The following is a 16,979-nucleotide window of genomic DNA, read 5'->3' on the forward strand; positions in this document are numbered from 1 at the left end:
AGCACTCCAGTGTATAATATAGCTCAGTGGGCGCATTGAGCCGCGATGGTCACTGGTTTATTGAGATAAGAGGGAGGTTTCCTGTTCGGCTCCCTAGCTGACCAAGGAAGTGTAGTGTCCATCCACTGATCTGCGCTGACCAGACACTCTGTTGATGAAGATAAGAGTGGCTCGGTGTTTTTGTTTATTAACTGACAGTGAAAGGATGTCATGCTCATTGAAAGGACGGTTTTGCTGTTAGATGTATGAAATGATAAGATAACGCTCTGCACGAATTTGATGACCGCAAATGCCGGATCGATATTGTCCCCCCTTCCTGCATGCAAACGCAGCACATGTGTTTGACACAACTCCTCCCCTTCTCAACAGATCTCCTGAAACTGTGAGAGAGACAAACTGTCCTGTTTGTCTCTCTGTGTTGCCCTGCGACAGACTGGCGACCTGTCCAGGGTGTACCCCGCCTCTCGCCCGGTGAACGCTGGAGATAGGCACCAGCAACCCCCGCGAGCCCATGAGGGATTAAGCGGTTTGGAAAATGGATGGATGGATGGAATATAATATGGGTAAGGCTTGAGAACCGGAAATCAAGGGGGGCCGGAAATGGGGAGGGGGGGACCGGAAATCAAGGGGGGCCGGAAATGGGGAGGGGGGGACCGGAAATCAAGGGGGACCGGGTCATAAATCAGCCATCGATTAAAAAGTGGCAGAACATATACCCATATGTCTCTGGTATGGTTAAGTGATAAAGCATTTTTTTTTTATAAATATGTATTTTACTAATATATTTCAACCAGACAAACTATATTAAGAAAATGACTTAAAAAGACCCAAGGATTAAGAACAGTTTGGTATGGTTCAAGTGATAAAGGAGTTTTTAATATATTTTAACGAGATAAAATATGTTGAGAAAAAAAAACAAGTTTAAGTTAAACCTTTGAACATGTATGGTGAAGTTAAACCATAAGCCTATAATTGAACAGTAAGACTTGACAAAGAATATTGTTCTTTTCTACAACACCTTTAACTTTATAATGACAATGATAATGGGTTTACAAATGTCAACCTTCTGCGATGCTTTTGGGCAAATATCTTTATGATTTTGTTGATGTCTAAACAAATGTCCTTGTGGACATACATAAGTACCAAAGCCACAAATCTTTCTTGTCCCATAGTCAACCTTAGCAAAGTTTTCACTGCTTTAAGGCCCGAGTTAGCACGTTCCACAGAAGCACTCGTAAGAGGTATAACTGACAGAAGGTGAAGAATCATATAAATGTTTGGGTAGTGTCAGGATGCAGCTTGTAGGCTGCATGCTGAGCCTCCCTTCCCCTCTCTCTCTTTCCTGCGCAGCCTGATTGGTTCCACCTGTCAGGCTGCAATTACCTCTGATCTGTTGCCACCTGTGTTCTCCTCTTTATAAACTCACCTCATTCTGCTCTCGTTGCCGGTCCGTAGTGTTCACTCCTGCTCAGTCTCTGCCAGTATCCTGTGTCAGCTCAGTTTTTGTTGCAGTCAGCCTGAAGACGTTACTTCAACTTGGTTTTTGTTCAAGTCACTGCCTAAGACTCTGCTCAGCTCTGTTCCAATGGAAGTTCTCAATTCCTGTCCACGTCTCCTGTGCTGTTCCACGTTCTCAAGTTCCCGCAGCTGTTCCACGTTCTCAAGTTCCTGAGTTGTTCCACGTTCTCAAGTTCCTGAGTTGTTCCACGTTCTCCAGTTCTGCAGCTGTTTCCACGGTCTCAAGTTCTGCAGCTGTTTCCACGGTCTCAAGTTCTGCAGCTGTTTCCACGGTCTCAAGTTCTGCAGCTGCTCGACGGTCAAGTACCGCAGCTGTTCCTCGGTTTCAAGTCCTCTGCTCCAGAGTTTCCTCCCGGTCAGTCACCCATTACTCCTCCCGTCAGCCAACTTCTGCACCCTTCATCTCCGTCCATAAAAAGACTCTGGTTCCTCTTGTCATATGTCTTCCATCCTGTTCAATAAACTCACTTCTAAGAACTAGCTCTGTGTGTGCGTGCTGTGTCCGGGTTCATCCAAAGACAAATCTTGACTTTATATGATGTAAAGATCTCTTTCTCACTCTAATCGTTCATCATATGCAAGTTGCTAGGCAATAGTTTTAATCGCGTCACGTTGTAATAACGAGAGATCTGAGCTGTGAGCAATTCAAATTCATGCTTGGACAGACCCGGCTGCTGAAACAAATTAAAGGGGGGGAGGCGCGGGGCATTCAATTTTTTTCAAGGGGCACACTTAAGCATTTTATATGCTTCAGGCTGAACAGTGGCTTTGTGACAACTCCTACAGTGTTAAGACAGAAACTCTCAATAAAATCCCAAAATCTAAAAAAATCGAACAAACAAAAAGTAATAGTTTAGTCAGTGTTAACAAATTAGGCAGGTTTCCACCCAATTAGGCTTCTTTTGAACACAATGAGCTGGAACAAAAATAGCTTATGGGCAGGTTGTAAAAATTTGGGAAGCTTTTCACATTTGTTGGGCCTTTAGAAAGAATTACTAACAAAGTATATATCAAAATAGTTGTCTATGTCTGGAAGAAAACTAAAACCCTTTTAATAAAATGCCATCTCATTGAACTCATTTTACTGGTCAATGTATTTTTTTAAATCGTCGAATCTGACATCATCAATAAATAATAGTTATAATGAATAATATTGATTGTTATAACAAAACAAGAAAAGAATAATGGTTAATCAAGTGTCACTATGAAATTGTATTGTCAATGTTAATCCCCCAAGAGGGGTTGAGTTCTTCTGATCAACTTGAAATTATTTCATGGCTGTTTGAAAGAGAAATGTTTGATTGAGCTGTATTCTGTAAGATAAATTACGTTTATATTAAGGTAGATTTATTACTCATGTTGGGAAGCTATTGATTTTTTTTCCGGTTGATATATCATGATTGTTAAAGTGATCTTGTGTGTTATTTGGTTGACTGATTGTGTCATGTGTTTAATACTTTTGCGCTTTTAACATGAGAGAGTTTGAGATTTGGGCTTGTTTTTTTTTTTCTTTTAAATTGGGCAGGTCTTATGCTGGGTTTGGGCTGGAAACTAGCAGTGAGATACAGCAACCTGTAGAGCCGTGTCTTGACTCAAAAGTCTAGCATTAACATACATAAACATGAGCACTGGTGTCAGGCTGTGCACTGACTGAAGTAAAAGTTCATACTAGAAGAGGTTCTGTAATTACAGCAGCTAGGAGAACAAGAAGCAGAACAAAGCAGAGTTCCCTTCTGCCTGCAAATAACCCAAGTTTCTTCAATGTGGCAGTTTTACTGTCACATTGTGTGACGTTGTGTGACTTTGTGTGCTGAGGACTGGTTCCTGAATCCCCGCTGCTCAGATTCTGCTCTGGCGTTCCCCTCGAGCCCCATTGGTATTACCAATCCGGACAAGAGACCCTGTTCCCTGGATTCACTCTGGTTCCTTCAGCTGCTCTTTAACCCGTCTTCGCTGTGGTGCTGCTCAGGCTCCCCGCCTTCGTTCCATCTGCCGGCCCACCTGTCGCTCAGTCACTGTAACCATCGGAAAAGCAGAGTGCAGCAGGATCCGACCTTTCACTCATCCTCCCCGGATTTATCTTTCCTGGTCGGTAAGTGAGCAATAGCAGCACAGATTATTTCCCCCAATTCGACTCACGCTAACCTGTCTCTTCTCTCTCTGCAGTGCTCCAATACTGACGTTCCGTTCCTCGTTTGTGGCTCACTTCGTGAGCAATTACCCATGAGTTGCCAAACTAGTCTGTGGCTCACTTTGTGAGCAATTACCTGTTTGCAGTCTTTTAATAAACATCTTAAACTGCTCCTTATTTCCCAACCGTGTCCGCATGTGGGCCAAACACCTAAAAAAACATGACAATGTGAATCTGTATCATAACATAAAAACCTCTAAGTAAACATCAATGAGGTGCATCCTGACTTAAAAAGGTGGCTTGTAAATATTCCTTGAGACAAATTCAAGCCAACCCCGCATAGCAAAGTTTGCAGCCTTCACTTCACTCTCGATCAGCTTCTTCAGCCCAAGACTGCTGGTGGGAGAAGAATGGTGAATAAAGGAGCAGTCCCCGTGTTATTTCAATGGAACAACTTCTGTGTTCCATTGAAATATATATATTTTATTAAACTGAGATAAGGGTTAAATAAGTGAAAAGGGCTAGAAAGAAATTAACAAACCGAAAAGTAGTGGTATTCTGTTCTGTTCTTGGTTATGTATATATCGTTTTCTCTTTATCTAATGTTACTTTTGTTTATAAAAAAACAGTTTGAAATAAATAACCAAATAAATATGGATCTTTATATATGTGTTTTTGCTTTTTCTCAACCTCAACATGTCCTCCAGACACAGAAAATCGCACGTCTGCAAGTTCACATTGAGCAGGTAATCTGTCGGTCCAGATAAAGAAAACAAACTCTATGATTCAGTTATCCCTTTATATATTGTTGGCACCATTAAGGAACTTTTTGCAGTGGCATGGGTTAAAAAAAGTGAACAAATGTGTACTTCACTTTAGGTGTTTTCCAATCCTTTTCAGTTTGCAGTTCAGCAAATGCCTGTTATTAATCAAAATCAGCAAATCAGCAAGCTGATGACAAAATGGTGTCAAGGTATGCCTTCAATCTGTGCAGCTTCCCCACTTGAAAAGGATGGGAGAGATTACGCAGTTCTAAACAGCTGGATTCCACTCAATAACCAACAAGATTCCCTTTTTCCTCTCTTTATTTTTGAATATGCTTGTGAAGACAGGTGATCAAAACTGTCTCAATGCAGGTAAAAACCTTAAAGCAAACCAACAAATAAGAAATAAATTACAAAATCATGTAAATAATTTCTCAGTCAATTAATATTTACTCAAGAAAAACAAACTGATACCCAACCTTAAAGAAATAAATGTAAATTTAAATTTCTCTACTTGAATCCCATAAATAATAAACACCACCATTCAAACTCGACAGTACATAATCAAAATGTTTGAATACCTTAATATTCTAATCATAAATAAGTACACAACCTTACATTTACTTTAATTTATATAATCTATTTTGTGAATGTTAAATTATATTCCTTTAGATTATATTCTTTTGGCAATTATAAATGTTAATTAATGGCCATAATATCCCATTAAAATTACTTGTTTACCTGTAAGATGTTTTAACTTTAAACTTGTACAAATTACTATCAAATCACCAAAAATAGCATTTGAAAAACCCCATCATATTTTATCAGAATCAGAATCAGATATACTTTAATAATCCCAGAGGGAAATTGCTGTTTCAGTACCATCACCATAACATAAACATCACAAACATTTCGGGGGGGGGGGGGGGGAACGGTTCAATGAGGCCGTGCTGCCAAGGACACTACTGTGTCCACAAGGCGCTGCCCTTTGATCTGTTGAAGGAAGATTACAACAAAATGGGGGAAGTGGATGGAGAAAAAAAGGACAGATGCTTGACAATTTATGCTCTCACAAATACAGAGTGAAGCATCCGACAAAAAAAAACTCATTGCACGAGAAGCACAAATAACACGAGACACATATATGCAGAAGGTCAACATTTGAGACTGGTCGGGAGCAGTTCATCTGTATTTGTGAGCATCAGTTATGTGTGTCTGTATGGGTGAAAATGTTTATATTTCCGTGGAGCTCTCCAGAGGCCATTTGTCCTTGGTCTTATCCGGCAGCCAACAGTTCAGAAAAACATCCACAGATGTCAGCAGGAAAGGTGAGGGGTGGCAGGGGATTTGTACGATGTCGCCAAAACAACTCGGGGGAGAATTTGATAGTGGGAAGTCTGATTTGAAAAAAACAGAATTTATTATGAGAAACAAGCTGAAACCAACTTTTCCTTCAGCTTTAGAGTCTTTTTGTTGCTGTCTCCTGGATCCAATTTCAATATTCCAATTGACGGGTTAGTTATTGTTCACACTTCCAGGTTTTATCCCATCTCACCTCTGTGTACCACCACCGCAGTCAGCTTATCCAGCCTACAGTTCTGTTCATTCAACGCCTTAGTGATCACGTTGACTGCCGCCGGCAGTCTCAAGGCCATGTTGACCGACAGCAGCTTCTGAAGGTGCTGATACATTAGATATCTTCTGAGACAAAAAACAGGAATCCAAGTATCATAAATCCGAATAAGTAGACATCTTCGACGTCCTCAACAGAAAGAATTGAGAGGCACACCGTTGACCATTTCGCCCATGGGTCCAAGATGTATCCCGCAAAAAAAGTTCCGTCGGGACAGGCACGCTCCCCGGTCCTTTGCTTTCCAGTTGAAAAAATTTGATCAATAGCGTTGAGAGACCAGCTGACAAGATCCATAATTTCATTAGAGCTTTTGGTTGCTATAAGGAAATGGCACAAAAGACGCAAAACGAAGCAAATAGCAGGAGAGAGGGGGCAGGGAAATAGCAGATAAGGAGCTCTGTAGAGCTGAAGAAAAACCGACCAACCTCGAAGAGAGACAGAACAGGAAAAAAAATCAGTTCATCTATGCATTATTTTAGAAGATCAGAGGACATTGCAGATGTTATCTTAAAGAACGTATAAACCAAACAACAATGAATGAAATACAAGCTGCATCAGCTGAGCATTCTGCCTTTGGCTGGGCTAATGCTAACTGCATACAGTCCGGGACCAATCAACTTCTAACAGGCGCCGATCCGTCACAGAGTACATAATTGTTCTTACCGGCTGCCACTCTGCTTACTTGTGATCGTTTCCCACTCTGCACAGGCTTGTTATACGAATTGATTTTTTGTTTCGCCAGCCACCGTCACTTACTTCGGTCTTGTTTTGGTTGACGGTGCAGTGTGCGCCGCAATTAATGGTCAGTGTGAACCACAAAGTACCGATGCATCCTGCAACCAGTTGTATATTTGTTTCACCAGCAGATGTCAGCATACATCATTTTCTGAAAATTCTTTTTTGTTATATATTTTTCCCTAATACGTAATAAATGCATTAAAAATCAACGGTTTGCTCTAAAATTCTGAATATATTCACGGATTACCAAGAGTGCTTTGTCTAAGCACTTGATTTTTGTCATGCTAATTGAGAAAAGAGTTTCAGAGGAAAAAAAATTAAACATTCTTCTTGTACATGAAAATTTCATTGTCAAGGTCAAAATCGCCTGGATTTTTACCAAACTGAATTCCATGTTTAGTCTGCATGTGTCCACTTGTTTCAATCGTTACCATATTTAATACTTTAGTTCAGGGCTATGACTGGAAGGGAATAAAGAAGGTTTTGTAAAAATCCAATCAGCCATTTTTGCATAGTAGATTTCTTGACATCACAGTGCCCCCTATTGATGGACGATCCTCAAACACGGGACACGTGCAAAATCCTATTTGGAGTATGGGTTATGAAGGGCATATTAAAATCTGTTATGGTTTTAGAATAATCAGCTATTACATTTAGAGCTAGCTAGCTAACAATCACTTATTTTAACATTAGTTTTCGAAAAAGTCAAAATTAAAAAATCCGCTGTGAAAACTTGTATTTGTCCATTACAGGGTTATATATGGAGTTTTAGGCAGATTGCACAAAAAATGTAGGAGTTTAACAAGAAAGGTTTAACCTTTGTAGCCATGTAGCGTGAAAAGTAGCTGGGAAACGAATGGTGTGCCAATTCCCTTTATGATGCAGAATCATCCAGTAAACAAAGTTTTTGAGTGTGGGACCTGTACTGTGGTTACAGGCCGAAACGCATTGTCCTTGGTTATAGCACCCCCTAGTTGTTGAGAGGTCTGCAGAACGTGTTTTAGCAGAGAATAATAATAATGAACTATAACTGCAAGCAGTTATTAACGGGCTCCAAGCCCACCCACACCCCACCCCACCCCTTGAGCATGTTCCTGGACTTCAGTTTAGCATTCAACACCATCATCCCACAGCATCTGGTGAAAAACCTGGAACATCTGGGCTTCAGCACACCCTTTCGCAACTGGCTGCTAGACTTCCTCTCCTCCTGGCCTCAGTCGGTCCGGATCGGACAGAACACCTCTGATGTCATCACCCTCAGCATGGGCTCCCCCCATCGCTGCGTCCTGAGCCCCCTGCTGTTCACTCTGATGACACACGACTGTGTCCCCAGGTTCACCACTAATCACATCTTAAAGTTTGCAGACAACACGACGGTGGTGGGCCTGATCAGAGACAACAGTGACCGGGACTACAGAGAGGAGGTGGAGCAGCTGGTGAGCCAGTGCAGAGACAACAGCCTGATCCTGAACGTGGAGAAAACGAAGGAGATCATCATCGACTTCAGGAAGAACCGGCCTCGCCACGCTCCACTGCTCACCAACAGCTCAGCTGTGGAGGTGGTCAGCAGCACCAAATTCCTGGTTGTGCACATCACAGACAACCTCACCTGGTGTGTGAACACTACGTCACTGGTGAAGAGGGCACAGAAGCGCTTGTACTTACTGCGGAGGATGAGGAGAGTCCACCTGCCCCCACTCATCCTCACGACCTTCTACAGAAGCACCATAGACAGCATTCTGACCAGCTGTCACTCTGTGTGGTGTGGAGGCTGCAGGCCATTGATAAAAAAGGTTTCAGAGAAAAGAAATATTAAACTTTATAGTCTTGTACATGTAAATTTCAATGTCTTGTAAATAGTTCAAAATATTCTGGAGTTTTTGCCAAACTGAAATCCATGTTTAGTCAGCATATGATCAACAAATGTCCACATTTTAAATTGGCCTAGAACAATGTTTGTGGAAAATACATCGATTTTTCCATTTTACACTTTTAAACTTTTAAAAACATCAGAGTGAGCAACTTTCAAAAACTTCAATACATGCAGTGAGAGAATTGTTACACCTTATTCAAGGAATACATCCTGAAAATCTGAGCTCATTACACCAAAACATTGATTTCAGGTGAATTTTTCTGGTTTTCAAGGTTTTTTTTTCTCGCTTTTGGAAATAGGCCCCGCCCACTTGTTTCAATCATTACCATATTTAATACTTTAGTTCAGGGCTATGACTAGAAGGGAATAAATAAAGTTTTGTAAAAATCCGATCAGCCATTCTTGTGTAGTAAATTTCTTGACATCACAGTGCCCCCTAGTGATGGATGATCCTCAAACGCGGGTCACGTGTGCAAAATCTTATTTGGACTATGGGTTATTGAGGACATGCTAAAATCTGTTATGGTTTTAGAATAATCAGCAATTACATTTAAAACCAGCTAGCTAACAATCACTTAGTTTAGCATTTTCGAAAAAGTCAAAATTAAAACATATGGCACGTTAACTTGTTTTATTTTTCCATTACACGGTTAGATATGGAGTTTTGCGTGGATTGCACAAAAAATGTAGGAGGAGTTTAACAAGAAAGGTTTAACCTTTGTAGCCATGTAGCGCAAAAAGTAGCTGGGAAACGAAAGGTGTGCCAATTCCCTTTATGATGCAGAATCATCCAATAAACAAAGTGATATGAAGTTTTTGAATGTGGGACCAGTAGTTTGGTGGTTACAGGTCGTAACGCATTGTCCTTTGTTATAGTGCCCCCTAGTTGTTGAGGGGTCTGAATTTCTGGGTTTGAGTAGCGGTGCACATGCTGTACTTAGATACCTGATTCATTCGATTTGTTACAAATCCACATGGGCCGCACAACGCATTTTAGCGGAGAAGAATAATGCGAGAATAATGAAAAAACACACGAAAAACAATAGGGTTTTTTGCTCACAGAGCAGACGAACAGCTATGTCTTGCATAGCCCGATGTTTCTGCACTGTAGGCTTGGAACCCTAATAAATAATGGAAAAACACGAAAAACAATAGGGTGCTCTGCTCACAGAGCAGATGAACGGCTATGCCTTGCATAGCCCGTTCTTTCTGGTCTGCGGGCTTGGAACCCTTATTAGATCATGTTTATTGTAACATCCCAGGAGCGTACAAAGCTGTTGCAGCCCCACACTTTGGTCCATCAGATCACATCTCTGTGGACCTGATTCCTGCCTACAAGCCACTGATCTGCAGAACCAGACCGGTGATAAAAAACATTCAGGTTTGGACAGTAGAGGCTTGCTCAGCTCTACAGGACTGTTTTGAAATCACTGACTGGGACGTATTTAAACAGGGCGCTGACTTAGAAAGCTACACATCATCTGTGCTTCCCAAAGAAACCATGGGTGGACAGCTCAGTTCGGTCCCTGCTGAAAGCCCGGGATACAATGTTTAGATCTGGAGACAGAGTGGTGTACAGCAGGGCTAGAAGTGTACTTAAAACGGCATCCAGAAAACCAAGAAAAGGTAGAAGCAGTGCATAGAGGACCACTTCAGCAGCAACAATCAACGTGACATGTGGAGAGGCATCATATACATCAAGGACTACAAACGCGAGACTTCTCAGGCATGGTAAAACCGCCCAACCTAATCCTCATCTGAAGCTTACTAGACTAGTAGAAACGGACACAGCAATCCTGTCACAATATCACCTACTGATATACAGGGGTTGGAAAATGAAACTGAAATACCTCTCATTTTAGTGTGGGAGGTTTCATGGCTAAATTGCCTGGTGGCCAATCTTCATTAATTGCACATTGAACCTATAAGAGCAGAGTGTGAAGGTCCAATTACCAGGGTAAGAGAACAGTTTTGCTCAAAATATTGCAATGCACACAACATTATGGGTGACATACCAGAGTTCAAAAGAGGACAAATTGTTGTTGCATGTCTTGCTGGCGCGTCTGTGACCAAGACAGCAAGTCTTTGTGATGTATCAAGAGCCACGGTATCCAGGGTAATGTCAGCATACCACCAAGAAGGACGAACCACATCCTACAGGATTAACTGTAGACGCAAGAGGAAGCTGTCTGAAAGGGATGTTCGGGATTGTATCCAAAAAACATAAAACCACAGCTCCCCAAATCACGGCAGAATTAAATGTGCACCTCAACTCTCCTGTTTCCACCAAAACTGTCCGTTGGGAGCACCACAGGGTCAACATCCACGGCCGGGCTGCTATAGCCAAACCTTTGGTCACTCGTGCCAATGCCAAACGTCGGTTTCAATGGTGCAAGGAGCGGAAATGCTTGGGCTGTCGATAATTTGAAACATGTATTGTTCTCTGATGAGTCCACTTTTACTGTTTTCCCCACATCCAAGGGAGTTACGGTGTGGAGAAGCAACAAAGAAGCGTACCACCCAGACTGTTGCATGCCCAGAGTGAAGCATGAGGGTGGATCAGTGATGGTTTGAGCTGCCATATCATGGCATTCCCTTGGCCCCATACTTGTGCTAGATGGACGCGTCACTGTCAAGGGCTACCGAACCATTCTGGAGGACCATGTGCATCCAAGTGTTCAAACATTGTATCCTGAAGGAGGTGCCGTGTATCAGGATGACAATGCACCAATACACACAGCAAGACTGGTGAAAGATTGGTTTGATGAACATGAAAGTGAAGTTGAACATCTCCCATGGCCTGCACAGTCACCAGATCTAAATATTATTGAGCCACTTTGGGGTGTTTTGGAGGAGCGAGTCAGGAAACATTTTCCTCCTCCAGCATCACATCATGACCTGGGCACTATCCTGCAAGAAGAATGGCTTAAAATCACTCTGACCACTGTGCAGGACTTGTATGTCATTCACAAGACGAATTGACACTGTATTGGCCGCAAAAGGAAGCCCTACACCATTCTAATAAATGATTGTGGTCTAAAACCAGCTGTTTTAGTTTCATTGTCCAACCCCTGTAATAACAGACCTAACAACATACTTTTGATGTGTTTTACCATGTACTCACCTAAGAAACAGTAGAAACAAGTGAGCCATGATGTGTTTGAGGAAAATGTCCGCCGTAAAACCAACCTGACGCAATGCCTCACAACAAAGGTTCCACCTCGCCACTACAGTTGCCCTGCCCCACTAAACCTAGAAAAGCACTGAATGATGGCTGAAAATGGTCAAAATTAAAATAAAATGCTTGTACATATTAAAAACATTTAGAAAATATAAAAACATTGATGAATAACCAGAAACAATGTGGTGAAATGTTGTGTACCACACACTCCCCAACATAAGATGTGGCTCCCGACACTTAAAAGACATATTTACCATTCATCAAATAACAATTAATTGGTTACCCTTTGTGCAAGCCATTCTTAAAGAGTCATTTCTACTTTCAATGCACAAAACTAGTAGGCAATGGATAAGGTACAGTAACGGTATAAGGCACAACTTGATAAAGAGTATAGGGATTTACTTCTTGTCATGGTTTTAAGGTGTCTGGCCCACATGCAGACACAGTCGGATACAGAAACAGTTTTAAGATGTTTATTAAAGACTCAATTTGCACTTTGCACACTACGTGAGCAACAGGCAGGGTCTGAGGGATTGCACACACAGTGAACGGCAAATCGGAGATTACGCTTAGTAGAGAAGACCTATCCGGGGAGGATGAGTGGGAAAGGAGTTCTGTGACCGTAAGCTCTCTGATGGTAGGAGGCGGCTGAGTGACGAGAGGGCTGGCAGATGTTACACTGGCGGGGAGCTCGAGCAGCTCCACAGCGGCAGTATACAAAAGGAGCAGCTGGTAGAACCAGGGTGCATCCAGGAAGGGGAACCTCGTGCCTGGCTTGCTATCACCAAGGGAGTTTGAGGAGAAGCTTGCCAGAGCAAAATCTGAGCAGGCAGGATCAGGAGACTGGTCTTTAAGGCACAGAGTCACACGGGTGAATAAATCCAAAAACACAACACACTGGTGAAGACAGGAGACAAAAGTTAGATCCAAAAACAGGGGTTTCAAAACTCACAGGTACGAAGCTTAGGAGACAGGACTATGGCCTAGGCATACCACAGTAGGGTAACACTCTGGCGTCTTCCAGCTGACAGAGCACTCCTTTTAAGCCAGAGCAAAGCAGCCCCGATGAGCCGCAGGTGCGGGCCACGCCCACCCGTCAACTGCAGCCACCTGTGGAGCAGAGTTAGTAGAGCACGGACACACAGAATCCTGACACCTTTACTGGTTGCATTCTCCATCCTGGCAGAATTCATGATCCACACAGTCCAACATGACTGACGACTCCCAGCGGCTGGTAGGAAGGCGGACCAAAGGCATTAAAAGTGAAGGTTGAAGGTGCTCTTATTTGTGCAGATCTCTAGAGGGACTCCCTCTGAGTTGGTACTTGTTCCTCCAGTTGTGAGCCCAGTTCATATTCAACTTGTTCAAAGTCTCTTTCAAATTCCTGTCCTCTTTGTTTATCACCTCGATATTGATGCTCTGTTGGAGCATCCTTATTTGCAATGTTTGGTGAGGAGCACGTCCATTGGCCTGCGAGTTTGGCCGCTTGACCTTTTTCTGGTTGGGGGTTAATAACGGGTTACCTGTGACCTGGTGGTTACTGGGACACTGAACCAATTGTTATGCCATCACCATGATAAATAATTGATCTCAGATTGAATTCTGCTCCTGCTGCAAACATGAGAGGGAGTCAACTGGGACTGCCCTTCTCTTGGCAGGAGGTCAGATGTGACCACCTCCTTACAGATAAAAGCCACAGCACACCTCTGCTCTTCCTCTTCTCCTGACTCCAAGCTGCTGGGACACACTCCTCCACCCTTGGACAACAAGCACTCCTCTGGGGGGGAGGGGGGGTCCCTCCTCCCTAAGGAGCCATGCATGGGGCCTGGAGCAGGCCCTGAGCTGAGTGAGAATGAACCCTTCTGAAACTCAGTTCCTCCCCGGCATAGGGAGAAACTGCCAACCGATTAAAAGATAAGTCTCTCACTTCTGCTTAAAACAGATGCCAAAGTGAAGGAATCCGTCTATGCCAGCTTTGTTTTGCTTCCTCGGCGGACCCCTGACGGAGCTGGTTTCCAGGCAGCGCAGAGCTGAAACGCCAGCAGCGGAGTCTTCCCCGCCGAGGAGAAATCTGCTTAAATCGTGACTGCTACCGGGGTCAGAGTCTGCCTGGAGGACCAGGCCTCCAACCCAGACCACGCCGTTAGCCACATGCTGCTGCAAGGCTAACGCTAGCCTGCCAAGAGGCAAGCGCTAGCCTGCTAGCGCTAGCCAACAACTTCCCTCCTTCAACGCTCCTCCTGTGAATGGTCAAAACTGGACCGAACTGACACGAAACAAAGGACAGAGGTTTGGGCAGCGGTCTGAGGGTGAAGTTAAAAAGGTTTATTGGGAAATGTCTTGTAAACCATGTATACCTGGCGTTTTGAACAAAGGCTAGCAATATAGCATTGCTAGCATTTGGTACCATGTCACTGTCAAGTGCGTTTTAAAGTTTTACCAGAAAGGTTACCTCCACAAGGGTTTCATACATTGATGGGACATTAATGTTTATGTTATCCAGCCACTCAATACGACTAAAATTAAAGCAAAAGCTTTCATTTGTTAACGCCGAGCGTCCGCTAGCCTACAGGATATTAGCCTTGCTAACATCCGGTTTCGGACATTTCAACAGGAGTTCATTTTAAAGCATAAAGCGTAACTGTTCTGCTCTGCCATCCTTCGATGGTGTTATCTGCGTTATTCCCGCATCAATATGGTATATTAATGCCGGTTTTTAAGGCAAGTTTGGCAACTTTATGTTGTAACCTCTTAGCCACCGAGTTGCTGCTGCGACCCCATGCGCCAGGAGGGAGAATCGCATTAACAAACTCGGTCGTAAGGGTTTAAATGATTTTACAGGACAAACCGGTCCTCAGAATATTATTTCAACAAATAATGTTTCGTTTAACTTGGGCTTTGCATTTAGCCTCGTGAGACCATCCTGATCTCGCGAGGTTTCAAGGTTTCACTCGCAGATCAGTCTGGATACTCTCCGTTAAAGAAAATTTGGAGCCGTTCACCAAACGAACGTCCAATCAGCGTTGGCTTTGAGGCGGGTTGAGGTGTGACGCAACGGGAAGCGCGACAGTTCAGTCTAAAGAACATGGCGGCTTCAGCCGATGAAACTAGCGTTAGCGCGGCTATCGAGCAAGTTTTATCGGAATTACAGAGTATTTCTCTGCTGAGCTTACGAGCCTTTACCTGCAGCAGCCAGAGTAGCTTGGCTTGTGGTTGTGTTTTCGTCGTCGCTCGTAACAGAGCGACGACGAATCTGATTGGTTTATTTGGCCCGTCTATCACCAACATAGGCCAATCAGCTAACCAGTATTTTCGCCCCTTCCCAAAATTACTTAAACGGAAGGTTTCCAGATGGATATGCGGAGCAAATCTATCTGGCGGAGTCAGGTAACTTTGCATTGTGAATGGATTGAAATGCATGGCAAATGTTTTAACTCCATTCCATGATTTTGTTAATCAGATCTGCAGTGAACCAGGATTCACTAAAATATTCTAATTATGACCAACCATTTTTGTTTTGTCTTTTGTTTGTTTTTGCTTGTAAATAGTTCCTTAGCTTAGCTTCTTTTTGTCTTCATTTTGCTCAGTAGTTTAGTTAAGTTTCACTAGCCTAGTAGAGAGGATTTATTAATCGAAATATTGTGCTAATTCAGGTAAACAACATTACATAGTTATGTTCTCTGGATGTTCATTTTATTTCTGTTATTAAATTCTTGGACTTGAAAAGAAGTTGTCACTCCTTTTATTCTATGTGTGTGCAGGTTTTGCTGTTAAAAGATTGCTTGTGCTCGAATTCACCCCTTTCAACCATTGTCTTGATATCAGCTTAAGAGCCGATCATCACCAGACAATACTTAACAGACAGAGAGTTATTTATGAAACATTAAATAACTTTAAAGAGTGTATAATTGCACAACACAATATTGTGTTTCCAAGTCACTTTCAGAGCCTGATGTGTCACTGTTACTTCTGTTTTGACTACCTCTGTGACTTTTAACTCTGTTTTTAGTAGGTGCTTCCTGACTTATAGTTACAGGTAAGTCATTGACCAGGTGGAGGAGGTTTCTGTGGAGCACCCTAATTTTCCTTGCATTGTTCTCAGGGTATACTCTATAAACAGGACTGTCCCCAACCTGTTCTTTTACAAAGTACACTGTTTGCTCCCAATATGCCCTGAGTTTTCCTGGTCATCCCCTTTGAGCTAGCATATGGACCAGTACTCTATCGCCAGGCTCCAAGACAACTCCTCTCACATGTTGGTCATAGTATTTCTTCCACGAGCACTTGATTGCTGACTGTTACCATAAGCCTCCTTTCTCCTTGCCTACTTTTGCATATATCCTTGGGGTGTTTCAATCTCTTTCTCATTTTTGAGTTCAAATAAGAGATCCTTCGTCCAAACATCAAGAAGTGCAGAAAAAAGCCTGTGGCCTCGTGCTTTGCATTTATATGAATTAAAAACCTGAGGCAAAAAGTCTTTGCAGTTGTTCTTTTCCTTCTCCTCAAGTGTCCTCAACATTTGCAATAGGGTGTGATTAAATCGCTCAGTAGGGTTCCCCTGTGGCTGATATGGCATCATAAGGGATTGGCTGACACCAGACAGTTGTTGTAGGCCCCTAAACAGTGCATTCTTGAACTTGCAGCCTTGGTCGCGGTTCAGCTCTGCAGCAGTTTTCACCGACTTATTTCTGGTTGGCCAGGCTTGGCAAAGCAGGTAAAGTGTTCAACTGTTCGACAAGTATGTGCTCATAACCACGCCGGTTAAATTCAGTGGAAATACAACAAATTTATCTAAGCACGTGAAAAACCATGAGCAAGAAAACGTCGAGAAACAGAAAAGGAGATGAAACTTCTCTGATTGCCCCGACAGACCCACAGAATGACGTCACTGACTGAGGTGTTTCAGTCCTCCAGAATACATCCAGGTAGATCAGAGTGGCCATCTTCAGCAGCACTTCATGTTAACTTTCAAAGTAGATATTATCTATCATATGCTACTGGAGCCCACACAGAAAATGTAATTAAGACATTTTAAGAACCCAGTACATATATCCTATTAAAATGTGTTATTTAGCTAATCCTTTATCTCACGACGGGTAAATTTATAGGATTAAAGCAACAGGCAGGTGCACACAACACAG

At 42.8% G+C, this 16,979-nt stretch overlaps 1 protein-coding gene across 1 annotated transcript in view; it reads left to right on the plus strand.

Moving 5' to 3' along the window:
• The window catches only part of ap1s1 (adaptor related protein complex 1 subunit sigma 1), a 74,211-nt gene extending 73,757 nt beyond the window's left edge, over window positions 1-454 (plus strand). The window contains exon 5 of the mRNA XM_036134506.1: window positions 370-454. Coding sequence (XP_035990399.1) covers window positions 370-378 — 9 coding nt within the window. The 3' untranslated portion in view covers window positions 379-454. The remainder of the gene's footprint in view (window positions 1-369) is intronic.
• The last annotated feature ends 16,525 nt before the right edge of the window (window positions 455-16,979 follow it).

This window comes from Fundulus heteroclitus, unplaced genomic scaffold (genome assembly GCF_011125445.2).
Source record: "Fundulus heteroclitus isolate FHET01 unplaced genomic scaffold, MU-UCD_Fhet_4.1 scaffold_84, whole genome shotgun sequence".
Lineage (NCBI taxonomy): Eukaryota > Metazoa > Chordata > Actinopteri > Cyprinodontiformes > Fundulidae > Fundulus > Fundulus heteroclitus.